This window comes from Panthera leo, chromosome B2 (genome assembly GCF_018350215.1).
Source record: "Panthera leo isolate Ple1 chromosome B2, P.leo_Ple1_pat1.1, whole genome shotgun sequence".
Taxonomy (NCBI): domain Eukaryota; kingdom Metazoa; phylum Chordata; class Mammalia; order Carnivora; family Felidae; genus Panthera; species Panthera leo.
The window spans coordinates 147,821,672-147,849,649 of NC_056683.1; the positions used below are offsets into that span (position 1 = coordinate 147,821,672).

The window sequence follows — 27,978 nt, forward strand, 5'->3', positions numbered from 1 at the left end:
GAGGCAGCAATTTGTCAGTTTTTTTGTTTGTTTGTTTGTTTTTTTAACGTTTATTTATTTTTGAGACAGAGAGAGACAGAGCATGAACGGGGGAGGGTCAGAGAGAGAGGGAGACACAGAATCTGAAGCAGGCTCCAGGCTCTGGGCCATCATCAGCCCAGAGCCCGACGCGGGGCTCGAACCCACGGACTGTGAGATCGTGACCTGAGCCGAAGTCAGACGCTTAACCGACTGAGCCACCCAGGCGCCCCAACAATTTGTCAGTTTTAATGGGGGCTCCTCAGAGGCCTGGCTGGAAATGACTGTAGCAGAATCCTGAGCGGCCTCTCCACGCTCTAAACGTGCACGGGCACGCACGCACGCACACGGACGGGCCGGCTGTGTCTTTCACACTCAGCTGGGCGCATCCGTGAAAGCACTAACACGTGAACGACTGCGGGCTGTCTTTCCTCATCATTCCATAGCGAGCCCTCTGGGATCCGGCGATACGATGTATTTGCACTCTCAGCCTGGAAAACTCTGGAGTCTTTTGTGCTGGGCCCGTGCCTGATGAACAAATATTTCCTTATTGGATTTCCCCGCGAGGCTGACTCTTCGCAGATGTCCGCTGCTCTCAGTCTCGCTGCTTCTCGTCTTTGCAGCCACATTTGTGGTTTGAGGCCTCTCCACCTTCGGGTGCACGCAGCGGAGTCGCGTTCTTGTTCAGGGAGGAGCCACGCCCGCCCCCCCACCCAGAGTCGGGCTCATCCGTTTGGTTTGGAACATGCGGGTGGGCCCTGAATTCTTGCAGCGGTAGCATTAACAACTTCTTATAAAGAAGGCAGAGCACAGCACCTTCTCAAACAAAAGGCCGTGATATCAGAAGCCTGTGCTGGGAAGGGACATAGCCTTTTCTTTCCCCAATCAAATCACAGACTATGTGTGTATTTGTTCTTTTTCCCCTCATTTTTTAGGAAGTGCTTTTTAGAAAACCCTTAGCGCAATAGATGTTCGCAATTTGAATGAGAGGACAAACATAAGCATACGCGTAATTGACGTGTTTGCTGACTTTAGTGGCCATTAGGATCGTCGCACGACGGGCATCGGCTCTGACCCAAACGTGTGTGTCTGTAGAATAAGCTTCTCCATTAAGTGCTACTAGGTATCCTCCAGGAAGGTCTGGGGAAATGTGAAATAGTTTGATGTTAAGCAGACGGACAGGAATAACACAGAAACCAAAACAATGGTTCTTTCAGTCGACTTTTACAATTCTCTCTATTCAAAGGTTTAACACACCCACAATAACTCCCACTACGGCAGATGCCCTCACCCTCCTTTCTGTCCCCGCTCCCTCCTGCTGCATGCGCAGTCTCCCCACCCCACCCAGCTCCCAGGCATCACCCAGGGGCAGGCTGCCCGGTGGAGGAGGCAGCTTGTTGTGCGAAAGCTGAGCATTCACAATACTGAACTTCGGAAGATTTCTTAACTGTGGGATCAGAACCCCCAACTGAGGGACCCCGAAGTGCGTCTGTAAAATCAAGATGAGCGACCATGACTTTGTATATCACGCGGACATGAGAAGAATTACAAAATCCAGAAGGTCAGGAAATGACAGTTTTCTGCTCTGAGCAATCATCCGGCATCCTGAGACAATCTCGAAAGGCTGTATCGTCTAACCGATCCGACCTTCCCCCGGATTCCATCAGCAAAGTGCGGTTTTCAACACTGACGTTCGCTAGTTGGGTAGTGATACCAAGGGACTGACTTTAAAACGATTCTTCCCGTAAGTATAAAACGCAGGGACTCACATTTGCGTAATGCGTCAGGCTTTATCTTCTCTAAGTCGCTCCTGTGAAATGTTGTCACTGGCTCCACATTTCAGATGTGCAGCCTTAGATCCGGAGGGTAAGGGTCCCAGAGAGGTTATTATTTTTTAAACAAACGCTACGTGGTGCTTACGCTTTGCCAGACATTATTTGAAGCGTTTCCCAAATATTCACTCATTTAATCATCCAACAGCCTCGAGAAGTAGGGGCTAGAAAACAGCCATGCAGAGGCAGGGAGCTCTCAGCGGTCTCTGCTTGGGGAGTTGCAGAATCAGGTTCTGAGCCGGACTGTCTGCCTCCACAGCCCCGGCCCTAAACCACCACCCCGGGGCTGGCCGGTGGACCCCACACACGTGACCGTGGGCCGGGGCTTCACGCGAGACACTGACAGCACGCGACAGGGACCCCACGTGGATCCGCGTCTCGCAAGAGCAGGGCTTCAAGGAAGGATGTCCAGCTTGTGTGTCCCCCTCCAGGGATGCACTTTCAACACCTGAAAGACTGCTTTGTGAGCCTTTGAAAAGAAGTTTAGGGGGAGAAGACGCACGCTGAAGAATTGGCTCGAGCGTGTCAATGGTTCTCACATCCTCGGGCTCATCCCAAGCCCTCGGATTTGGCCCCATGCGTGAGAGGTTTTGGTGAAGTAACCGAGGAAGCCCCACAAGGTGCCCCTGACAGCGCAGGGGGTGTCCCGGCTGGAAGCTCAGGCGGGAAGCCCTGCGAAGAGAGGTCTCGGCCCTGCCAGCGGGGCACCGTGTCAATTGCTCTCAAGTGCTAATTCCAGCCACATAACCATTGCTGTTGCCAAGCAGTGGGACAGAAAACGTGCGGTCTGGAAAGACCTCCAGGCCGCACTGCTATTTGAAGAAAGCAAGATGAAGAGCAGGGAATGTAGAATGCTACCTTTTGTGGAAGGGAAGAGGAGAAAATAGTATGCAGTCATGTTTGCATTATCGTGCAGTGAAACTCTGTAAAGCTAGGAAATGCACACCCGTATCAGGCGTCCGCGAGGCGCTCGTGTCTTCCCAGTAGAAGTACCATGGTGACCCTGCCTTTCTTTCACTGGCTACTTTTATTTATTTATTGTTTACACGTTTATTTATTTACTTTTGAGAGGGAGTGAGCGAGCAGGGGAGGAGCGGAGGGAGAAAGGGAAACAGCCAATCCCAAGCAGGCTCTGAGCCCGACCCGGGGCTCGAACCCACGGACCATGAGCTCGTGACCCAGGCCGAAACCAAACGTCAGAGGCGCCCCCACCGGCTCCCTTCGGATGCACCGTGTCCGCTGGGTGTGTGATCCGTGGGGTGCTGTGTGCCTCCTACTTACGAGACCTGTCATTTTCTCTCGGTCACAGCAGAACCGGCAAGAGGCCAGAGCTGAACACGCGGCCGCCTCTCGCCAAAGCTCATGATGCTCCCACCCCGTGTCACCCCTCATTTCACATCAGGGTCAAAGAGTTTCGGCCCAAGCCGCCCTCTGCTGCTCCACAGGGACCACTCCTGATGTCCCCGTGGCTTCCCACCTTCACGGTCTGGCCTTCTGCGCGGTGCACGGGCTCACCCCCGTGGGAAATGACCCGCCTCCGGCCGCGGGCCCGTCCAGTGCCGTTCTCATCGCGCATTTCCTCGAAGCGCACACGAAACGTGTTTTGCCGATTGTTGCCGTTGCAGCTTGCCTGGCCTCGGGGGTCCCTGTCCTCGGCCTCGCCCTGCTCTGACCCATCTCCTCTGTGAGGACCGGGAGCTCTAGGAACGGTGAGATCGGATCGGGCCACCTCCTCGGCTCGTGGGGGCCGAGTGCAAGCTTGTTGGTGTGTCTGTAGGGTCTTGGGAGGCTCTGCAGCCCCATCGCCCATCCCCCGCCGGCTCCCGGAAGGGCAGGATCGCCCCGACCCGCGGGCTCCCCGAAGGGCAGAACCGCTTCTCCCTTCGAGCGCTGGCCTGTACCTGCCAGGCACCCGCACAAGCTCCTCCCGTCTCCTCCAAACCTTCACGTCCTTCTCTGCCCGCTCGCCTCTGCTCAGCCCCGGCCTCCCTTGAGCCTCCAGCCTCCATCAGGATCCCCAGGAGGGGCTGCTGCTGCCTTCGCCTCCCGGAGAGGCTCCCCCACGCAGCCTGAAGCACCCGGCTACTGGGGCTACTTGGTGTCCCTGCTGGGCCGTAAGCTCTGAGTCAATGCTGTTTACCATTTCACCTTCTGCTTTTAAAACAAGCACTCAGTAAGCACTCCCCGAATTAATGGGTTTTAATTCTATCCTTGACACTTTTTGAATGCACACCAAATGAATTGATAAGCAGGAAGCTTATGTCATCCCTTGAAGGCTTCGCAATGATTCAGCCCTTGAATAGGTCCTTTTCTGCTCAGTAATTTCAGGTTAAAAGACGGGGCTTTTTAAAGTACCTAATCAGTGGCAAGACCAACCGTCAAATCTGGATCCAGGTCCTGGCCCAGTGGGCGTTCTGCTCACTTGTGCAAAAGTGCGGGGGAGGGGGGGGCAGTGTGGTGTGGCAACGAGGGGGCTAGGTGGAGGGAGGTGCAGGCTGACCTCAGCCCCGATCCAGATCTGCCTGCCCCGGGGCACACGCCTCCGGTACATCCCAGCCTCCTGGAGGCTCCTAGGGGAGCCTTAGGCTGGGACACCAGGTACAATCACGTACCTTTCCACTGGGAGAGTTATGCCTGATTTCAAAGCAGACCTTTGTGCTATGAAGAGGGACAGGCATTCCCACATCTTTGAAACTCCCCAGGACAGGACAGGACTCTTCAGGAGGTCTCTTGCATGCCCTCTGTCACGATAATTTGGTCATTACAAAGACTTCTCCCGGGGCAGCCACAGGCACCAGCTTCTGGGTCACTGTCCCCACTGGGCACAGTCCCAGGATCCCACAGCCCTCTCTCCTCTGCTGGTCTTTCCACCTGCCTTGTGCATAAATACATCTGGCGAAATGTTCCTCCCCAAACCCTTAGTCCAGAAAGTATCTGCTGGGAAGTCCCACATATCGCACACAAAAACCCTATTCATCTTAGACAGTCTGTGTTGAGAAAATTCCTACCTATAAAGTACGCAGGCATCTTTGGCCATAAAGTATCAATCCTTCCTTGCTTTCCTAACAGAATAAAAATTCTTATAACAAAAGTATTGTCCAATACAACCAGGAGTGGAATATTGCATTTTATTTCCAAACCCCACCTAAATCTGTAATGGCTGGGCTGCAGAGAGATGCCACACTTTCTCTTATCCTGTTAACATCATAGAGAGGATAGAATAAATCTAGATAACCATGAATAACCTAAAAGATCTATTAGTTCCAGGTGTCACACTATAATTAAAAAAAATCATGTGCTCTAATTTTTTTTTAAGTTTATTTATTTATTTTCTGAGACAGAGAGAGAGAGAGAGCTGGAAGACAGAGACAGAGGGAGAGAGAGAGAATCCCGAGCAAACTCAGCACTGTCCGTGCGGAGCCAGAAGCGGGGCTCAGTCTCACGAACCAAGAGATCATGACATGAGCTGAAATCAAGAGTCACCCAGCACCCCTGTGCTCTAATTTGTTTTAAGTGTTGAATCTATGGATCAATGATTTCTCACTGGCTTTGGGGATTTGAGTTTCACTGTGGATCCCCATGCAATGGTTAGTTCAGATTTTTATTGTTTCTGGGGAATATTGTGTGAAATCATGAGTTAAGCGAAACATTTAAAATTGCAGTGAATTTTTTAATGAAAGAGATAGGAGACAAGTCAAGCACTCCACATAACTTATCATGGTTTCTCTTTTTGCTGTTATTTAAAAACTCGCACCTGTTGTAAAGGTTGTTCAGTAATCAGTGAGGGCCTGATTTGTTCCAACAGTGTTTCCTGATCGAAAAGAACAGCTTTGTAATCTCCACATCTGGGCATTAACTAAATTCATCTCAGGGTTAATTTTTTTCTGGGACCAATTAACTTCAGGCAAGAAGGTAACATGACCCCGGGGCCTTAAACAGTTTTCAGACTTCAAATAATGCCTGCTGTTCTCATAATGCTCAGAAGAGTTCTCAGAAGTTTTTCCCAGCTAACAATTATATGAAATCAACATGTATGTGTGTGTGTATATATATATATATATATATATATATATATATATATATATACATATATATGTATGTATATATATACATATATATGTACATATATAAAAACATATATGGACATATATAGGCATATATAAAAATATACATATATATATAATTTTTTTAAGTTTATGTATTTGAGAGAAAGAGAGCAGGAGAGGGGCAGAGAGAGAGAGTCCCAAGCAGGCTCCACACTGTAGGCATGGAGCCTCATGTGGGGCTCAAACCCACAAACCATGAGATCATGACCCGAGCTTCAATCAAGAGTCAAGTGCTTAACTGACCGAGCCACCTAGGCGCTCCGGAAATCAATTTATTATATGATTTTTCTACAATGTATTCTGAATTTGATAAATCTAGTTTGAAGTAAATATTTTAGTTTTAATGGATACAAGTTGAAACATCTCATAAAACCACACGGCAATAATGTTGGATAATACATAATTCAAGACACTATAATGTAATATAAACCGGAAAGAAAGGTGACTCATTATATAATAGGCTTCCTGCCTTTGGGGCACAGTGCACAGGTATAGCTCACTATAAGTGAATTAAATACAGAGACAAACTTCCAAAATCAGAGACGTAGAGAATCCTTTTATTTTTTTAAACGTTATCCTCAACCTTATCGTTAACCAATTTCCGAGCCCTATGCACCATGACTGACTGGAGTACCACAGGCAACGTGGGCCAGGGCGGTGAGGGTCCACTCCGGAAAGCGTGCTGGGAAACGGAGCAGGGGGGAGGGACAGGCAGTGTGAAGGGGCCAGGAGTACTTTGCCACCGACGGAGGGAAGTCGGATCCAGAAATGGCACTGTTGAATCACGCGGCTCTACAGGTTCGAGTCCACTGCTCCCCGACCCCGCATCCAGTGTCCTATAGCCATGGCAGGTGGAGAGAGAGACACAGGGGCAGGAGAGCCACACCACGTGGTGACTGAGTGGCCACGAGGGCCACCTGGCTCCATTTACAAGAAAGGGGAGTGCCGTGTGCGCGAAGCTCCTGTCCCGCTATACGCTTCTCTGAGTCCGAAATTCACCCGGTATGGTTTTGTTTTGTTTGCTGCTAAACTATCTGGGACAGAGGATGGGTGAGGAGGGAATGTGGACGGTAAAGAGAAGACGCAAAATCACAACAAAATCAAGCTCCCGAACCGAACAAAGCCTGCCCACCGAGAACGCCGACTCCCTAAAAGCACAATTGTAACCAATGCTGTTCAAGCTGGCGGCCTCCCCCTGCCTTTGGCCCAGCCTTCAATACGATCAATGATGGGATTTTCCCCCCCAGGAACAAATCTCTTCTGTGAAAATGAAGTCGATGAGGAATGCTGTTTCTTCCTGTCATTTTCCCCTGAGGTGCACAACGAGACGGAGACGAGGGTCCTGCCTCTACGAAAAACCACGTGCACGATGCTCACACTGTGTCTTTTAGGAGGGACGTCTTGCATGGCAGCGTGAGGACCTCTGTGGCCTCCTTCCCAGGAGACCTGGGGAAGACTATTGCAAAAACCCAGACATCTAAAGCCTCCGCGGAAGGCCCTAAGGGCACACAGCAAATGAAGGAACATCTGTTCGAGAAAATCCATGGAAATTCATTCAGAAGGCCAGTGTCCGCGGCACTTGGGCTGAGGTGGTAGCCTCTCCACTCCTCCGGGCTCAGCAACGGGGAGACTTCACTCCAGAAGGCTGCAGCCAGACCTCGGGCATCACCCCGCCGCCCCCCACCAGCCCCCGGGCACAGGGCTTTCTTCCCAGGAGGAGGGAATATATAGAATATATATGAGTTTCTCATTCTTCTCCCAGCTGCCTGTGTCCCGGCTGAGCGCAGCCGAGGGGGGGTCTCCCTCCTTCTGGCCAGACCCCCCCACCCGTGGAACGCGGCCTTTACCTTGACGCAGCAGGCCAAGAGCCCTCCCCTAGCTGGGTAGGGGTGGTTCCACGCCAGGAGAGGGGAGCAAGGAGGACCCGCCCGCCTTCCAAGCATCCTTCCTCACAGGCACTCGGCTGCTGGAGCACAGGTGTTGCTCTGAGGCTCTGAGAGAAGTTCACGGCCGTCCCACTCCCAGCCCCACAGCCCTGGCTCAGAGACTTGGCCCGGGGGGTGGGGAGAAGCAGGCCTGACCCAGATAGCTCCTCTCTCCTCCCAAGGCACTGACTGCCTTTGCAGCAGGGCCGGAAAATTTACACCCGGGGCCCCCTCAAGAGCAGTAGAGGTTGTGGCGAGAGGCAACCAGGGGGACCTTCTTGATTTTAAGACAGAGGCCGCCTAGACTGCCACCGGCTAGCTTGCAGGAGAGGAGCAGGAAGTCAGACAGCTGGCAGGAGCCTCCCTAGGGTCGGAATATCAAACATGACCTCAGAAACTTTTCCTTTAAAGGAGCCAGAATTTGATTGGATTAGTCTGTGAGGCAATTTATGCCCCAGGGCAGTGTTGAAAACAACTGAATGATAGGCCAGCAAGGCATTGGTGGAGTTTAACAGCTGTGTGTGGACAAGAAAGGCAGGAAAAGGGCCCCGCCAGCACCCCTGTCCCCCAGGGTGACTGTGCACCCAAAGCTGTGTCTCTCTAAGGAGACTATCAGAAGCTTGTGCTGTGTGTGTGTGTGTGTATGTGTGTGTGTGAGAGAGAGACTGAGAGAGAGACACAACACTAAAATAATCCAACCACTATGACAGGGAAAAATAGGATAAAATAGGCAGAGGGGAAAGGTTGGGACCTGAGGTCCCTGGGTGGAGAAAAACACATTTTGGAACAATGCTGGGAGGGTGTGACCACTGCAGACCCCCTCAGGGGTAAGGTTCCTCTCCAGCATGAAACGGACCCCACCTACTCCCCTTCAGGTTCCCCTCAGGAATCTTACAAAAGATCTAACTAAAAATAAGAAATAGGCCATGAAACATATGACCCACAAGGAATGATATGGCCATAGACCAGCCTTCATACAACCGAGACGAGCCAATCAGGAATGGACCTCCCAGCACCCAGAGCTATCAAGCCAATAAGGGTGGGACCTGGGAAGGAACAAGAGGGAAGGGAGGGGGGGAGGGCCTACCAGAACCTTCTAAAACAAGGACCCTTGCCTATAGTCTGCGGGCATTCACTTTTGAATGTCCCCTCTTTAAGGAGAGCTTTCCTCAGAAACTGCTTGTAAGAGTAACCAGATGACAGATTAAAACATATATATATATATATATATGTATTTATTTATTTATTTATTTTGAGAGAAAGAGAACACTTGAGCAGGGGAGCGAAGGAGACAGAGAATCCCAAGGGCTGGCAGCTCAGAGCCTGATATGGGACTCGAACACATGAACCATTAGATCATGACCAGAGCCAAAACCAAGAGTCAGACACAACTGAATGAGCCCCCCAGATGCCCTGGATTTACCAGATTTACCAGGATATTTCAGAGTAGTCATAGATATGTTCACAGAACTAAAGGATGCCATGATTGAAGAAGTAAGGGAAGGTGTGGTGATGTTGCATCACATCTAGAGCACTAATAAAGAAAGAGAAATTATGGAAAAGAACCAGGTGGAAACTAGAGAGCTGAAAAGCACAATAAAAACTTGGTCAGGAGCCGAACAGAACATATGAACTGGCAAGAGAAAGAATTAGCAAACTTGAGGATAGGCTGATAGAGATTTTGCAAGCGGAAGGACAGAGAGAAAAAAAGAATAAGGAAAATGAACAGAGCCTCGAAGAAAAGTGGGGTATCATTTAGCACACCAACACACGTATAAAGGAAGTACCAGAAGGAGAGAAGACAGAAGAAAAAAATATTCAAATTCATAAACGTTCCCAATTTATTGAAGGACAATAACCAATTACCTACATCCCTAGAAAGCTGAATGAACTCCAAATCTGCTAAACTCAGAGACTTATAGACAGACATATCAAGTAAAAACATTAAATGTCAAAGACAAGGAGAAAATCTTGAAGATAAGAGAAAAACAACGCACATCCAAGGGAACCCCAGTAAGGGGACAGCTGACTTCTCAGCAGAAGCAATGGAGGCCAGAGGGCGGTGGAATAACATATTCGAAGCGCTTGAAGGAGAACAAAACCATCAACAAAGAATTCAATTCACAGCAAAGGTATACTTCAAAAATAAAGGGGAAATAAAAACTTTTTCTAAGGAGGGGCGCCTGGGTGGCTCAGTCGGTTGGGTGTCCGACTTCGGCTCAGGTCACAATCTCACGGTCCGTGGGTTCGAGCCCCGCGTCAGGGTCTGGGCTGATGGTTCAGAGCCTGGAGCCTGCTTCCGATTCTGTGTCTCCCTCTCTCTCTGCCCCTCCCCCGTTCATGCTCTGTCTCTCTCTGTCTCAAAAATAAATAAAAACATTAAAAAAAAAAATTAAAAAAAACTTTTTCTAAGGCAAAAACTGGGATAATTTGTTGCGACCAGACCCATTTCATGAGAAATACTAAAGAATGTTCTTTAGGCAGAATATCATAATTCTAATCCACATGAGCAAAGAGCACTGGTAAAAGGAATTATATAATTATAGGAGACACTATAAATGCATGTTTTTCTCCTTTCTTAGGTCCCCTATAAAGCATGAAATAATTTTATAAAAAGTTTTATAAAATAAGTATAGTCTGTTGTTGGGCCTGTAACATATAAAAATAGAATAGAACCATCATGTATTTGCCAATAACAGTAGAAAGGAAACGCAGTCGGGGGCAGAGTTGTAATTGCTAAGGAAATGATGACAGGTGGTAAAGTAATAATTATAAGGAAGTAGGTTTGGGTTTGTAATACAATAGATGTAATATGTATAACCATACCATAAAAAGGAGGAAAGGGAACAGAGCTATATAGGAGTAACAGTCCTACATATCGCAGGAATTAAGCTCGGATAAATTTGAAGCTGCTTCTGATAACATATATGTGGTATGCCCTAGAGCAACCACTAAAATGTAACTCAAAAATATAGAGTGGCCACTTCACCCTGATTAGGATGACGATGATCAAAACAAAACAAAAACAAAAGCAAAAACAAACCCCAGAAAATGGCAACGGTTGACAAGGATGCGGAGAGACTGAAGGCTTTGGTCATTGCTGGTGGAAATGTAGAATGATGCCAACTGCTATGGAAAATGACACAGCAATTTTTCAAGACTTTAAACAGTTCTACTTCCGTGTATGTGTCTGAAAGAAGTGGACGAGGGGATTCAAACAGATATTTGGACACCCATGCTTTTAGCCTCATGCACAACAGCCACAAGGTGGAAGCAATCCAAGGGCCTGCTGATGGATGGATAGATAAATAAATGGTGATGTATACTTACAATGAAATACCATTCAGGATGGTTGACCTGGTAAATTTTATGTTATGTATATTTTACCACAATAAAAAAAGAATTGCGCTTATAGGTGAAAAGATACAAAGAAAACATCCTTGCTCGGTCACCACTCCTACTGAGAGCAGCGAGTACTGGTTCCCATCAGCCCTTTAGAATAACACCTAAGAGAATTCTTTTATTCCTCAGGCTTGGCTTTTTAAAATTAATGTCATGAAGGGAGTCCCTCTTTTCTCTTCAAACTCCCAACCTCCTACTATTCCCCCCACCCCCATTTCCTTAGTATCTAACGGAATTTTAAGCAGTGTGCATCTCTCTCCTAAACACCAATGAGATTATTCAATAATAACACTAGTTGTTCAAGGCACCTTTGGTTGAGCAGTCACAGGAGAAGCAGGGGACTCCTTGAATCTAGTTATCAATCTCCTCTGTCTCTGCAGGAACACTTAGGTTAAGCTTTAAATTCTAGTTCCTTTCCCAGTGTTATGAAAAGTGAAAACTGAAAAAAATAACCCTAATAATGGCTACTGCCTAAGGTGAAGGCAGGCAACCTAGAGTGACGCCATATAAAAGGAATACTACTTGTAATCACAAATGAGAGACATAGCCTGATATAGTACAAAGAGCGACAGGTTTGAAATCATAAAGACAAAAACAGAGTGAAAATCATCATCAGTGAGATTAAAGCTCTACATTAGAAAATATTCATTCAGTGTCAAAGAGTATAGAAAAAGAGAAATTAAAAATATATCTATATATATAGATAGATAAACAGAAGAGACATGAGATATATAGAAAACAAAAAAGGAAAATGGCAAGCTATAATAAATCCAACTATATTAATAATCACATTAAATGTAAATGGATTAAACAATCCAATCGAAAGGCAGAGGTTGAGTGCATGAAAAACAAAACATAACCCACCGATTTGTTGTCTACAGAAGACACATTTTAGATTCAGATACAAATAGTTTTAAAGTGAAAGACTGAAAAACATACATCAGGCAAACAGCAACCACCGGAAAGCAGAAGGGACTGTAATAATAGCAAAGTGACTTTAAAACAAACAAACAACAATGTTCCTAGAGATAAAGAGGGACATTTTATAATGATGGAAAGTTCAACCCATCAGAAAGCTGTAACAATTACAAAGATATATGTACCTAATGACAGAGCATTAAAATACACGAAACAAAAACTGACAGAATTGAAGACAGAAATGGGAAAATTTAACAATAATAGTTAAAGACTTCAATACCCCAATTTAAATAATGCATAGAACAATAAGAAGATCAACAAGGAAATAGAAGAATAACAGTATAAACCAACTAGATCTAACCAATTTGTACAGAACACTTTACCTAATGGCAACAGACTACAGTCTTCCTCAAGGGCACTTGAAACATTCTGCAGGATAGACCATCTGCTAGGCCATACAATAACCTCAATAAGTTCAAAAGAATACAAATGCTGGAAAGTATTTTCTCTGGCCACAGTGGAATGAAATCAGAAATCAAGAACATGGAGAAATTCGGGAAACCCACAAATAGGAGAAAAGTAAACAACACACTCCCGAACAATCAAGGGGTCAAAGAAGAAATAAAAAGGAAATTGGAAAATACTTCCAGATGAATGAAAATAAAGACACAACATACCAAAACTTATGGGTGCAGCTAATGCGGTGCTTGGAGGGAAATTTATAGCCTAGATCAATAAAGCAGGAAGGTCTCAAATCAGTAACCTAAGCTTCCACCTTAAGACATAAGAAAAAGAAGAGTCAACTGCACCTGAAGAAGAGAATCACAAAGATCAGGGTGGAGATTACTAACATGGAGAACAGAAAGAGAATATAGGAAATCAGTGAAGCCAAATACTGGTACACAACTGTTCATAACAGCGTTATTCACAATAGCCAAAAGATAGAAATAACCCAAATGTCCCTTAGTTGATGGATGGACAGAAAAAATGGGGCATATTCCTAAAATGGGGGAATTATTCATCCATAAAAGGGAATGAAATACTGACACCCGTGCTCAGTGAAAAATGACAGACAGAAAAGACACACACAATGTCGTCCCATTCACATGGAAGTCCAGAATGGGAAAATCTATAGAGCAGATTCCTGGTTGTTTAGGGATGTGGGACAGAGAGGGGGCAAGGGCATGTGGTATGGAGCTAAAGGGCATGAGATTTCTTTTTGAAGTAATAAAAATATTCTAAGACCCACCATGGTGAGGATTGCACATACCCATGAATACAGCCAAACCTATGAAGCTCTGTGTTTCTATGGGTGAATTATACCTAAATAGAGCTGCTTTAAAAAAAATATAACCTCACTTAGAGGCTCCTGACATTAGCACATACACAGCATATGTATACACACAGTACCTTTTTGAGGTCACATCATATGGAATATAAGAAAATCTAGGGTCTGGGGCCTGGGTGGCTCAGTCAGTTGAGTGTCCAAGTCTTGATTTTGACTCAGGTCGTGAACCCAGGATTGGGGGATGAAGTCCTGCATCAGGCTCTGCACGGAGTGTGGAGCCTGCTTAGGATCCTCTCTCTCTCTCTCTCTCTCTCTCTCTCTCTCTCTCTGCCCCTCCTCATCCCACTCATGATCTCTCTTTCTCTCTAAGAAAAGAAAAAAGAAAAAAAAAGAAAATCTGGGGGCAAGAAATTAAAATGCCACTTATCACCCAATATATTATATAGATGGGGCATTGGAAAGGATTAGATTTAAATTTAAATGATCTTTTGCTGCAGAGTACGTGGTATATCCTCTGCAGTTTTATTTATGCCTAGTTTTATAAGGATCATCCTTGGCCTCCAATTGTACTTGGAATGAAATCGCAAGTACGATTCTTCCAAGTAGATTTAGCAAGTCTACCATCACAGGAAGTATTTTATCATCAGCTTATCTTCGACTTCAAAATAACATCTAAATCATGCAACTTACCAGTGTCCTTGTACCCCTAGAAGGACCTCTGAGGAAAAGTAACTGGTTCGTATTTAAAGCAGTCTTTCTCTCAGCTAGAGAATGAGATCATCATGCTGACGACCGGACAGGTAGATACCAGGGAGTGAAAGTGACACGTATGAAGCATTCGTTGATGCAAGGTGGTTGGGAGACTGTAGGGTATTCGACTTATTTGGGGTGACACTTGCACCTGTCAATATTATAGCCAGGAGGACAGGGACAGAGGTCCCGTTGGTAGTGCTGAACCCTTTTGTGCCCGTAGGTTGGAGGGACCCAGTCGAATGCCCTGCCTATTGGAATAAACAGATCGTTATGAGGCACCCCTCTGTTCCAGGCAGACAGAAGGAGCGGTATTTTGTTCAGCAAGGTCCTGACTTCAGAAGCCTGGGAGTGCACGCCTAGGACTACAGGGAAGCTTGCAGAACAGCCACCTGTGGGGGCGCCACCGACATAGACCGTCCACCTCAGTCACGGCCGGTTCCGTGCCTTCTGCAGGGGTGTCCCCGTCGTCCTCTGATCGCGGGCGGAACCGAACAGCCCGCGACCTGAGTCGCTCTCACAGCTCTTCCCACGTTCTCAGACTCATTTAAATACTAAACCTCGCACTCTGCTGGCCACTGGGCAGTTCTGTTCCAATTAGGCTTGGATAGGCGGTTTTCTTTGATTCTTACCAAAACTGTTGTGTTGAATTTCTCACACGTTCTGACACCGTGCCTGGTAGCGGGGAGACAGGCGTCAATAGACGGGTTTCTACCAGCAGGAAAGTCAGAGTCTGGAGAGCGGGAGACATAAATAGCTGCAGAATACCAAGACATGTGAGAGCAACTACCTTGGTGTCAGGAGGGGGGGATGGTCTACTCGTCCTGCGTGTGTGTGCCTGTGCAGCGGGCTCTGGGGAGACTTCACGGACTTGAGATGAATCTGGAAGAATGACTGCCAGAGAAACGCCAGGAGAGAAATTCTGCAGGCAGCGGGTCCTCCCACGCTGGCAAGAAGATGCCGTGCGGGGAACCCGCGGGCAGCCCGGCCCTGGGTCCCGCAGGTCAGGTGCAAGGGGGTGGGCGGGGAGGAGGACGGTGCCAGATCAGCTGTGTTAGCGTATTTTCCTACTTTCCGTCAAGGGGCAAACACTGTCGGGGCCCCTGGTGGGTGGGGCTACCTCAGGGTCAGGGTCAGGGTCAGGTTCCGGTGAATTCAGAACATGCCCCGCGGCACAGTCAGCCTGCGGATCAACTCCGTGTGCAAGTAAGTGCCAAAGAAAGCCATGAAAGTAGAAAGCAGGTACATTTTTAAAACGTAGCTTCCTAAAAACTCCCTGCCCTTTCTCCACTTCCTCCTGACGGTGACCACTTTTAACTTACAATGAAGCCAGGCCGCGTTCCCGGCTTGCTGACGTCAATGGGCTTTTCGCCTGAGTAAGGACCTCACCGCGGACCCGAGGGGACGGATTCTAATCTCCGGCACGTGGGCTGGCCGCATCCCTGCAAACCTGGCCGACCAGCCAGCACACCCGTAAGTGGGACAGCGCTGCCCTTCTAGGGGCTACGCGCACACACAAGCCCGGCAAAGAAGAAGGAGATTTCCTGTAACGTTTCAGAAATCTGCTTGTCAAGACACGGACGGTGAAGATCCACTCATTCGTCGGGGGAGAGCGACAGCGTGCGGCCCGCTCCCGAATGTGCTAAGCTGACAAGCGTCACAAAATTCAAAGGAACAGAAGTAGAACAAGACCAAGGCGGCCGTCCGTCACGCACCGGGGACCGGAGCTGGCAGCCAGCCGTTCCCCCCGGAGACGGCTGCGGTTCCCAAGTCCTGTGAGGGAGCTCGGCCGGTCCGGGGCCAGGTCCCGCGATGCTCCCTCTCGTTGTCTCATCTGCACCACAATCAGGTGAGCATAAGGCCTCTGATCTCCCTCCGAAGGATCTAACTCCCAGGACCGCGCGACTCGCCCTGGGAAAGGTCAACTGCTGAAAACAGGTCGGTGATCACCCACTGCCAGAATCTTTATTAAGTAAAAAAAAAATTTTTTAATGTTTATTGCATTTTTGAGACACAGAGAGAGAGAGAGCGCACACGAGCAGGGGAGGAGCAGAGAGAGAGGGAGACACTGAATCCGAAGCAGGCTCCAGGCTCCGAGCTGTGAGCACAAGAGTCCGACGCGGGGCTCGAACCCACGAACCATGAGATCATGACCTGAGCAGAAGTAGGTGCTTAACCGACTGCATCACCCTGGCGCCCCTTGTTTTTTTATTCCAAAGAAACGTCTGGAAGCCCACTGGTCTTCAACGTGCCCGCGCAGCCTGAAATGCTTCGGACGGATCAGCTGCAGTCTTTTTCGAGTAAAATGCACCTGTTTCACAGACTCATAAAAAACAAACTCACTTTGGAGAAGGAAGGTTGTGTTGTGTTGCAAAGGCCAGGTTCTTGGGTTGTTTGCAAGCTTGCAAATAATGATTTCTGGTTATTCAGACAGACAAAACTGTCACCACCCCCGAGCGGAAGAGTGTAACTTTAACTCTGCCGTCACACTGCCTTACATCCGACGTGGGGTCCAGGACAACAGGGCCGTGTTCCTTCCTTTAGAGGGACCATCGTGGGGCTTCTGCAGCTGCAATATTGGGCTGATGTTGTTGTTGCCTTAGCCTCATGCAGGCGTAGTGAGGGACAAAATCATGCATGTCATGGCACCAGGTCTGAGAGCCATTAGAAGGTCGTGTGGGTGAAGCCATAAGAACACAAAGGTGACACATGCCTAGGTGGCCCTTGGCCACTTGCTTGCTGTTCATTCACTGTTTCCCCTTCATGAGTTCCAAAGAAAGACAATGCATAGTAGAGATCGTACATCAGCTCAAAGCTTTCAAAAGCGAGTTCAAGAGTTGTTGCAGACAAGACGTTAAATCTACACGCATGCTGATCTGATCTCTTTGGGGAACACAGATATGAAATATTACCCGCTCGAACGCTCAGAAACTGTCCAGTTCCCTCTGACTCCAAAGATCACACTGGACCTCGCTCTTTGCTGTGTAAATCCTGGGCTTGGGCCAAAAGCAACAAAACGGGGTCTCCCGTCTCCCTTTCTCCGTCCCGCCTCTTCTGTACCTCCCGACCGTCACTCCTTCCCGCCGCTGCCTCTCACTCCCTCTGGTGCCCCCTCCCCGACCCTCGCTGATGGCCGTGGGATGGCGCGGGGGCTGAGAAGCCCACTGGGGCCCATCCAGCCCGTCTCTCCTTGTGTTCAAATCCCGCGGGGTTCTCGAAGATGGACGGCTGCTGGCTGGACCCACCGTCATGAGGATGTGATTTCCCAAGCCACAAAGTTAGATCGTCCAGAATGGACGGAACCACCTGCTGCAGGAGTAGCCAAGTCATGGAAAACGCAGCTTCTGGCACTTTCTCTCATAAACCCAAACATATTCGCACACGTGCACCAAGGAGGGAGTAAACGCAGCATCGGCAGCGTCACACAGCACCCTATGTTGTCCCTAACAGAGAAATTCCGTATATGTTTGGGAACGGGTTCAAGTCTGCGGGCTCCGGGCCAGCAAACGCCGTGGGTGTTGTTGGCTGCGGTCCTGGGACGCCCACTGCCAAACGAGCAGACTCGCGCAACGGCAACGGCTTTGGAGGGACCTGCTTTGCACCCCCCTCCCCGCGAAAGAAAGGGGGAGCAGCGTGGGGACCAGGAAAGAAAGGGGGGGCCGGGGCACCCGCTTCAATTGTAAACCAGCCCACATCACCAACATCAGGTCCAAACAGGGAGCGTGTGGCAAGGATAACTTCAAGGAAAGCTGGAGGCAAAAACAGTAGGACGGGCGCGTCCCTGCCACCGCGGCTTTCTTTGAACGAGGTCCCTTCCAAGAAGAGTTCACACAGAGTTTACACGAAGTACCCTATTTGTCACAACTAAAACCCCCGAGAGGCATTTGTGTCCCGACCGTCACACCTGTAAATCCGCCAACGTGCCGACCGTTGAAGAGGGGACATCCGTCAATGTGCTGTGATCCACAGCAAAAACCCTGCTGATTAGGTTTTGTGAGTGGGTGTCACAGAACAGGAAATGCCCTTCGTTTTCTGTCTCTCTGAAAAGAGCCAGAGATCAAATACACATACAAAGAGATGCAACACCAAGCAGATGAACGAAAACATCTTTCCGGCTCTGGGCTTGATCATCCCACGCTTTAGGTCAAGGAAGACAAAGCGACACCCTGAAGAGAAATACGACAAATGAGCCCCATCACCTGTCACTGGAGGTCGATAGCCACCTACACAACTGCCGTGAGCATCCGCGGTTCCCTCGGTCTCCGGGTCAACCCGATTCTGTCTCTGCCCTCGAAATCCTCTCCTTTTTTTTTTTTTTTTTTAATATTTTAAATGTTTATTTGTTTTGAGAGACAGAGCATGAGCAGGGGAAGGGGAGAGGGAGACGGACACAGAGAATCCGAAGCAGGCTCCGGGCTCCGAGCTGTCAGCACAGAGCCCGATGCGGGGCTCGACTCACAAACCGCGAGCCCAATGGAGGGCTCGAACTCATGAACCGCGAGATCATGACCTGAACTGAAGTCGGACACTTAATGGCTGAACCATCCAGGTGCCCCTAAATCCTCTCCTTTTAAAGGGCATCCCCTTTTCTCTGCAGACCCCACTGCCCTCGGTGCCAGGTCTCAAAAGGCAAACCTCCATCTCAAGGTGGTTCTCTCCGCTGCAACCCCAGCGCCCAGCACTACCCGTTTCACAGCACGGTTCTCTCACCACATGAGGGTGCCTGAGCCACCGGCCACCCACCAGGTCCCAGGCACCCACCCCTGGCCCCCAAGACGGTGCTATTGGGACAGGATTCGGGGAGTCTCTTGAAGGTCTCGGAGACAAACCCTTTTACACGAGGGATGTTGTTTTAGGCTTCGTTAAGTTTCCCCATAGCACCTTAGCATGACCCAAATGCAGCCCAGGTCCTCAGAAAAGACTCCTTGGGGTGGTAAGACATTTCTGTGAATTTGGGGGACTGTTCAAACAATGGGATGGAACATAATTGTGCTATGCCAAATATAACAGTCACTGGGCCTTTAGCTACAAAAGTAGTCATATACAGCTTCTGGTTGTAATCCTTCCGAAGTATAGAGGTTATTACCATTTAGGAAACAGGTAATTTTGATGAAAGGTAAGATATGAAGTCTATTTTTTAAAAAGGATTCCATAACTTCAAAAACGTGGCCAATGCCTGTGCACTATTAATAGAATAACTAAAGCAATCATTTGCTAAAGGAGGACGGCTTCATTTAAACATTGCAAATTGTACTTCCTTGGGTTCAGACTGAGATTGCTTAGGATAACACAGGTGTGACAAGAGAGGAGGAAGAGAGGACAGAGCCTCGCCTTTCCAAGAACTTGGAGGTAAAAGGAAATGTTTGTCCCCGAGGGGGAGGCCAGCCTCCTGAACTCTAATAACAGAACTCTAATAACATCAGTGATGGAAACACATCCCAGGAAAATTCGGAGGCAGGGCCGACAAGGTGCCGTGGTTTCAGAAAAGCACGTTTTAGGGATGTGTGGCTCTGCAGCGAGGGGAAAAGATGAAGTCTGAGAAGCAAAAGCAGTTCTATCACCAGAAACACATCCTCAACCGGGCAGCAAGGGTATCTCAAGGATGTGAGCTGTGGTCCGGACGAAACACCCTTCAAGACGGTTCTTCCCCTTTGCCTTAATTGTGTGTTCCCTAAGCAAACGTCTGATGACTGTGTTGGCATCTCAGATGTCTCGATAGCAGGAAAGAGTTTTCCATGGGTCCTGGGCAGGAGCATTACTAGACGGAACTTCTTGCCATCACAAGTCAATAAATTAGCATTCTAATAAGTACTTAAGGTAGAAGCCTGATGTTACGCAGAATGATTGATCTACCACTAAATGTAGGGATTGGACCAGAGTCAAAGTCACCGTCCCTTCCCGTTTCTATCCTGCCTCGATCCCTAATGATTCACTTTGGCCTTAGTATTAACATTGCTCCTCATTATAATGTCCAAGTATAATTAAATCAATACATCTTGCTAGGAGATTCCTGGCAGCCAAGAGGAAAAGGGAAACCTTGGAGGCTAATTAGTTCTCATTACCTAACGAAAGGATCCTTTAGGAACAAGTATTAGGAGACATTAAACTCCCATCTTCATTTGCCATCTAGACTTTAAGGAGAAAAAGACTTGTGAATAACAGTTTTACACGGTTTCATTCAAGGAAATGTGGATTTTTCAAAAGTGTTTTTATAGAATGAAACATTCGTCTTACACTTAACCCCAAGGCTATCCCTATCAGAGCAAGTGATTTAGAATTTAGTTAAGTCTTTCAGGGCGCCTGGATGGCTCTGGCAGGTAACCATCTGACTCTCGATTTCGGCTCAGGTCATGATGTCAAGTTCGTGGGATCAAGCCCGTGTCAGGCTCTGGGCTGACGGTGCGGTGCCTGCTTGGGATTCTCTCTCTCTCTCTCTCTCTCTCTCTCTTTCTCTGCCCCTCCCCTGCTTGCATGCTCTGTCTCAAAATAAACCAATAAACTTACTTTAAAAAATACCCTTTCCCTCCGGATGCAGAGGAGTGCCACCCCACAGAAGGTGACAGTGCAAATCATCCGCTTCTCTGCTCTCCCACAACTAGCCACTCACCGCACGCGACTACTGAGCCCCTGAGATGTGGCGGTGCGAGTGAGACAGAACATGTTTTAATTTCACTGAATTTTAATGAACTTAAGTAACAACAGTCACACGGGGCAAATGGCTACCCAGCAATGTCAGGGTGTAAGAACTAATTTGACACCGGAACTGAATTTTGTGGGTGTGCGTGCTGCTCACACCGGTAGCTTCCCGGGGTCTTTCTCCCTTTAAGGCACCTGCTCCGGGAGGGATGGGCAGCCTTTGCCTCTGATCAAGGCTGAACGGAAACATGCCGATTTTGTTCTTAATCCTCCCGCAGGGAGGAGAAAATCTCCCCCTGGTTGTAAGACATTTGCTGCTGGTGAGGTTCGGCCTGTCTGCCCCCGCCCCATATTAAAACACAAACACCAAACCACTGGACGTCCCCCTCCCCTGTCGGCTATCACCCACTTCTTGGTTCTTTATTTTACTTTTTAATGTTTATTTATTTATTTTAAGAGAGAGAGAGAGAGAGAATCCCAAGCGTTCTCCATACTGTCAGCACAGAGCCCGTCTAGGGGCTTGAACCCAGGAACCGTGAGATCATGACCTGAGCCTAAATCAAAAGGATCCTGAGCCCCCAGGCGCCCCCTTTGTTCTTTAAAATGAAGCTCCTGGACGTTTCCTGCCTCCCCTCCTCCTCCCCTTCTGCCCTGGGGCCTCTCAGGCTCTCCCTGCACTGAAGGTCTTGTCAAGGTCACCGGTCTATGTGGGATCCACACCCCCAAGTCCTGCTACCAGTTCTCCTGTGCATCTGCCAGTCGTTTGCTTTCGCCTCGAAATGCTTCCACCTCTCGGTTTGGGGGCCACCTTACCCCCCGTCTCCCTCCTGCTCTCGGCCCATTTCTCAGGGGTTCACTGGCAGTGCTCCCTAACCTCACCTTCCACTGTCCGCTCGGCAGCTTGGGGACGTCGGAAAGGCTCCTCCCTCCCAGCACGTCCAAAACAGAGCCCCGTTTCTCCCCTGCCCTGTATCTGCCCTGCCCCGCCCATCAGGACGAAGGGACCCAGGGCAGAAAACCAAGGCAAAAGACAACAGTTCACCAGGAATATCCCTTCTCTCTCTCTCCTCGTACCTCCCTCCGATCTACCAGCTAGGCTCGTCAAGTCAAGGGTGTCTTCAAAATCCCCGTTCTCACATGGTCACCCTGCCCAAGCCAAGGCCGTGCCATTTCTCTGTCTTCCATCTCTGCTTTCCCGCCCGCTGTCCTGAGCACCCTTCAGGTAAGACCAAGCCATCTTCCAAATTTCAAACCGAATCACGTCGCTCTTCTGCTTCAAACTTTCTCATGCTTTCCCAACACGTGGAGACCACAACCAGGGGCCTCCAGGGACGCTCCGATCTCGCTCTTTTCTGAACCTATGCCCTCCCCTCCCCCGTGCTGTTCTGCCTTGAACTCACCGACTCATACCTGCCTCCACACTCACCAGCCGGCCCGGAACGCTCTTCCTCCAGGTCCTCCTGGGAGAGCAGAGGTCGTCACAACTGTTCCAGATCCAGCTGGGCCTTGAGTCCCACACTCTTTCCTCACCCTGCTTCACTCTCTTCACTCCCGGAAACCACAACATTTGCTGACTTACCTTCTGTCCTCCAACTAGAATGTGAGCCCGTGGACACAGGGCCCACATCTGGTCCTAACTGGATTCCCAGGGCCAAGGATCAAACTTGCACCCGGAGGGGGCTACAGAATATTTCCACAAGAATGAATGGACATTGCCCCTGGAGCCACACTCAGAGCTAAATGGAGTTCTCTGCTGGCCCTATGCAAAGCTCTTCTGGTTTTTATAAATATACAAAAGAAGACAGCCAAGAACTTATAAGCGTGCCCTCTTATAAACATGCCTAAACATACAAACGGATCGCTTTTCAGAATGGTCACCACCTTCTCTACATCAGAGCCGGAGAAAGGCACATTTGTTTTGTATTTTAGGAGCTTTGCCTCCGAGGTTCTAATAGTCCCGTTTCATGAAACATTTCCGGTCAATTAAGAACTCTGTTGTCGGGTATTTCGTTTCACCATAAAAGCCATCAGATGAAAGTAACGTAAATGGTTTTTGTGCTGAAAATACCCTTGTTTGATAGTGATTGAGAATGTCACTCTTCGTTGCAATATTAAAGGACTAGTTCGGCAGTGGGATTAATCAAGAAGGTGCCTGACTTAACTTCAAAATATAAGAGAGATAAAAAGCAAAGTTTAGCGGGCAAGGAAATCCTCAAAAATGCAAGAACAGTTGTAAAAGAGGAAAAAGCCACCCAGGTGTTTTGGAAATCTCTCGTCAGCCTGCTCGTCCTGAACATCGAGAAGTCCCATATCTTTCCCAATCATGGACAGCTTTCTCGGGTTCTCCGCCCATGAGACCCCCACTCAGGGTCTCTCCTCGGAGAGAACACCAAGGCGAAGGGCAAGAAGGGTCCCGGGGGCTCTCTGTACCTGTTGCCTTGCAGGGCTCCAAGCTGCCTTCCGCTGGGTCATCGCCCATCTGCGCCCAGGTGTCCACTCTGCTCCTCAGAGCCGGCAAAGTCGGTCCTTTGCTCCCACTCCTCAGTGCGAAGGGAAGACAGCTGGCTGGAAGGGACAACGGGACACGATATTAATGTCGACTGCCCCTGACACGGACCGTTTTCATCAGGAGCGGGGCTCCTCCTGGAAATCACCAGTCGCGGACCGTCCGTCTGGGAGATGGGCGTGGTGTGGCCAGGCCTTAAGTGAGTGCCGTCCTGGCTAACAGGGTCTGAGAAACACTTTCCTGGATCCGTACCCCCAGGGGACCGGCCTCACGGTAAAACCAGGAAGGAGCAACTCAGCAGTGCCCCTGGCAGCAGATTCTGGGAAACCGCACCTTCCTGGCAGACCTGGAGCCCGGGCCATCCACGATGCGAGTTCACGCAAGCAATGCTCGTCTCCGTGGCGTCTTCCGAGTTATTTGCCGTAAAGCAAGAGCGCACGTGCTCCCATAGGGAGAAACCACAGCGTGCTGAAGTTGTATAGCAGCGACCAGGAGACAGCATCTTCGGAGATTTTATGGGTTTAATTCAGAAATGTGTGACGGGGAGAGGGGGCGCTTAGCCAGCCCTTTTTCACGAAGGTCATAGAAGCTTGCACTCATTAAGGAGGACGATGAAGCTGGGGACCACTGAACACTGAGGGCAGAAGAGCCGGGGGAGGAGCACCGGGGCACAGGCAAGGAGTCAGGAGAGGACAGAGGGGAGACAGAGGCGAGGCCTGGAGACGAGATCATCGAAGCAAACACCACCAGAACTTTGGCAAACACTGGAGCTTCTAAATGTTCCATCCCATCATCCCGGGGCCCCCAACAGCAGTGCCGAGAGAGGCGCGGGAAGGACCCTCCCCAACATGTGTATTTGTGGGGCTGTAGCTGTGGCTCGTGTCTGTGAGCCTCTGTCACTGTCCTTACCTTTCACGCACAACTAGCAGGAGCCAGACGAGGACGCAGAGGTCGGAAGTGAACAATCATAGGACAGTCAACGGTAAGTCACTGCTAAGTCCCACGTACAGATGTCAGAATGCTTTACTGGCGGGACGAAGACTTTGGAGACGTAATAAACATTTTGCATTGCGACGTCCCATAAGACCATGAAAACCAGCTTTACGATGGTATAACTGACACAGAACCAGAACCACAGCACGTGGACAGCTTCTGGCCGGTGTAGACACCTCTGAAACCATCATCAGCACGACATTCAGTCATGACGCTTGCGTGGAAATGAAAACACGAAACGGAGCAAAGACCGCGGTCGGATGTCCTGTGTCTCAGTCTCAGTTTCCGCCCTCCCCACCCAGCATGGGACCACCCGCCTCCCTCGCCTGCCTCACGGAGTCAAGGAGGATCCAAGTGGTCAGACAGGGCTGTTTCCTATTCAGGCCACCCCGTCTGCCCGGAGCTTGTGGGATGGAAACCCAGAAACCAGGAGGCCCGGGCTGCTGGAGGTGGGGGGAGCCCTGGGGGCGCGGGCAGGCCCAGGCTGGCCTCTCCTGAGCCCCCAGCTCCCCCGTCCTGCGTGTCAGATCTCCCGTGCGTCCTTCAGACTGCCATATGCTCTGACAGTATCTGGGTCTAGACCACCAGGGCCAGACTTTCTTCCTAAAATAAGAATAGATCGTGGTCAAATTCAACCGTGACAAGTGCAGATAAGATAAATTAAAGGTCGGTGGGAGGTGTCGCTCACCATGAAATCCCAGGCAGGTGGGGGCGGTGGGGGGGGGGGGGGATACAGCCCTACTTTCACCCACGAAGCCGCAGCCGGAATGTGTCCAGGTATCGGATTTCAGGCGTTTAGGGGCCTGTTGTCAGACTAGGGGAAAGAGGAATCAAATGGCCAAGGGGACCTTTGCAGCCCTGGAGAGAAATCCATGAATTGGCCCGCCAATGAAGTGGGAGTCTGCTGTGAGACTGGAGGCCGCCCAGCATGTAAGATTGGGGGCAGTTACTGTTCGACATAAAAGTGATGGGTGTATGAACCGATCTCACCGCAGGGACACACAAGGGGTGTGTGTGTGTGTGTGTGTGTGTGTGAGCACAAGAGGTGTCGCTCTGGGCTCAGGTTGACTCCCCCAGGCAGCAACTTGTCGAGAAGAAGGTCCCGGGAGGGGACCTCCAGAATGCTGCACGGCTGTGAGGGACAGACAGACCCCGGAAGGGAGCCCCCAAGCAGGACGGCCGCAGGAGAGCGCTGGGCTCCTGGTGGACGGGGCTGGCAGCCAGGACAGGATGCTGAGCCAGAACTGGAGCCAGGCGGCCCCTCGGTGAGCCCTCGGTGGGGGCTGGGGGCCACTGACCCTCACGTGGGGTTCATGTACTGTGCCCTATTCACACCCCAAACTGGTGAGGTTTAGGGACATACAAATTATAAAAGTTTTTGAGACAAGCGACCCGATTTTTATCAGGATGAAAATCACGATGTAAACTTTTTTAAATAAGATCAAAAACATTCACCCTGGAGCCATACACAACATCGGACAACGGGAGTGCCAGGAGCGTCTGAGGAGCATCGCCTAAATTTGAGCCAATGTTGCATCGAGACATTTTCTCCCCCCAAATCAACCATTCAGCGGATTCCAGGAATGTTGTGTTTCGGGGCCACCGAAAAGGGCAAGTTTCCCTGAAGGAGAAGGAGCCTGCAGGAAAGGAACAGATTCCGTGAGTACGGAAGGGAGAAGCAGGGGAGCGAGGGGAGGTGGAGACGACGCTCACACACATAGCACACGCCGAGCCTCTTTCAGCGTGGGAGAGGTTAGGTGGCCTAGAAGGCCAGCCAGATGCATGAAGGCCCAGGACGCAAGACGCAGTATAAACCTGCCTGACAGGACGTGGGGATGAGGAAATCCTCTAAGGCGCTGGGGAGCCTCCTTCCTCCAGGCTGCCGGCTGCCGTGCACGGTGTTCGGTGTTCGGGAAGGTTTGGAGCTCAGCCCAGGCACCTAAGGGCTTCTCCTGTGGCTTCGCAGTTACTGCTGCAAATTGCTCTCTCCCGGGGCCTTATTCTATTCCACCAGAGCAGGTAGGTTTCCCTTTCTTCTGTGCAAAGCGACTGGGATTGACTGTGACATTAAATGCAGGCTCATTTACCGCGGACGTCCTCCCCCTTAGAGCCTGGGCCGCACAGCAGCCGACACACGCCGAGAACAAACAATGAGAACGGAAGTCTCACAGAAAGACCACTGAGTCATTCTCTCATCCAGACTCAGGAAGCCCAGGTGAAGGTCCTGCCTGTCCCCGCCCGGACCGACACCAACCACCAGTCGAGTCGGGGAGTCCCTCTGACCTTTGAGGCCCGGGTTGTAAGTTTGCACAGCTGTGGAATTCACAGGTTACTTGCAACTGATTTGGTGTGTGAAATTCACAGCATGATGCCTTTATACAGCCGGCTCCTTCCTTCTCTTTTACTGTTTGAATCTGCTCTTGTGTGTTGCAGGGCAAGGTGGGGAGGGGGCTTCCGGGTGAGGCCCGGCCCCCTGGACGCCCAGGGACGCGGGTGCTGAGGTTGGGGGAAGCACCTGACCTTGTGGGAGGAAGGTGGGAGCAGTGCCAGCGTCTGTTACAGGCAGGTTTCAGAGGATCAGGCCTGAGAACAAGGTAGGAAAAACAAAGAGATGGGCAAAGACCAGAGAATTCTGTCCTGAAGAAAAGAGAGGGCAGGCACTCAAGCTGGTTTTGAACGTCTCAGTGAAAAGAGCTATCTGTAGACCAAAGTCTTTTTTTTTTTACGTTTATTTATTTATTTTAAGAGAGAGACCATGAGAGCGTGAGTGGGGTGGGCAGAGAAAGAGAGGGAGAGAGAGAATCCCAAGCAGGCTCCACACTGTCAGCACAGAGCCCAATGCAGGGCTTGAACTCAGGAACCCTGAGATCATGACCTGAGCCGAAATCAAGAGTCGGACCCTTAACCCACTGAGCCACCCAGGCGCCCCCAAAGTCTTTTCAATGACTATTGCTCATTTAAAATTAAAAAAAAAAAACTGTGACAAATGTATATGACACGACATTTACCATTTCAACCATGTTAAAGGGCTCGGCTCTGTGGCAGGAAGTGCATTCGCACGGTTGTGTGAACATCACCACCGTCCATCTCCGAGATGCTGTGTCTTCTCACCCCGAACCCCTGTGCCCATTAACCCCTGACCCCCCATGTTCTCCGCCGGCCTGTGGAAACCACCATTCTGCTTTCTGTTTCTACAAGTCTGACGACTGTAGGAATTTCATATAAATGGAATCGCGCAACACCCCATTGTCCTTTTATGACTGGCTTATTTCACTTTACAAAACGTCCAAGGTTCATCCATGTTATAGCATGTGTCAAAATCTCCTTCCTTTTTTCTTGTAAGTTTATCTGTTTATTTTGAGAGAGAGAGAGACAGAGAGAGAGAGAGAGAGCATGTGCAACTGGAGGGGTACAGAGAGAGAGGGAAAGAGAATCCTAGCACGCTCCACACAGCGTGGAGCTCGATGTGGGGCTTGAACTCACTGCCTGCGAGATCATGACCTGGGCTGAAGTTGGATGCTTAACCAGCTGAGCCACCCAGGCACCCAAGTTTTGTTTGATTTTTAAAAGATGATAGTATACAGGGGCGCCCGGGTGGCTTAGT

At 49.6% G+C, this 27,978-nt stretch overlaps 1 protein-coding gene across 1 annotated transcript in view; it reads right to left on the minus strand.

Moving 5' to 3' along the window:
• Nucleotides 1-23,414, minus strand: part of PDE10A (phosphodiesterase 10A) — a 339,438-nt gene extending 316,024 nt beyond the window's left edge. Inside the window, exon 1 of the mRNA XM_042940270.1 lies at nt 23,306-23,414. Coding sequence (XP_042796204.1) covers nt 23,306-23,354 — 49 coding nt within the window. The 5' untranslated portion in view covers nt 23,355-23,414. The remainder of the gene's footprint in view (nt 1-23,305) is intronic.
• Nucleotides 23,415-27,978: the final 4,564 nt, after the last annotated feature.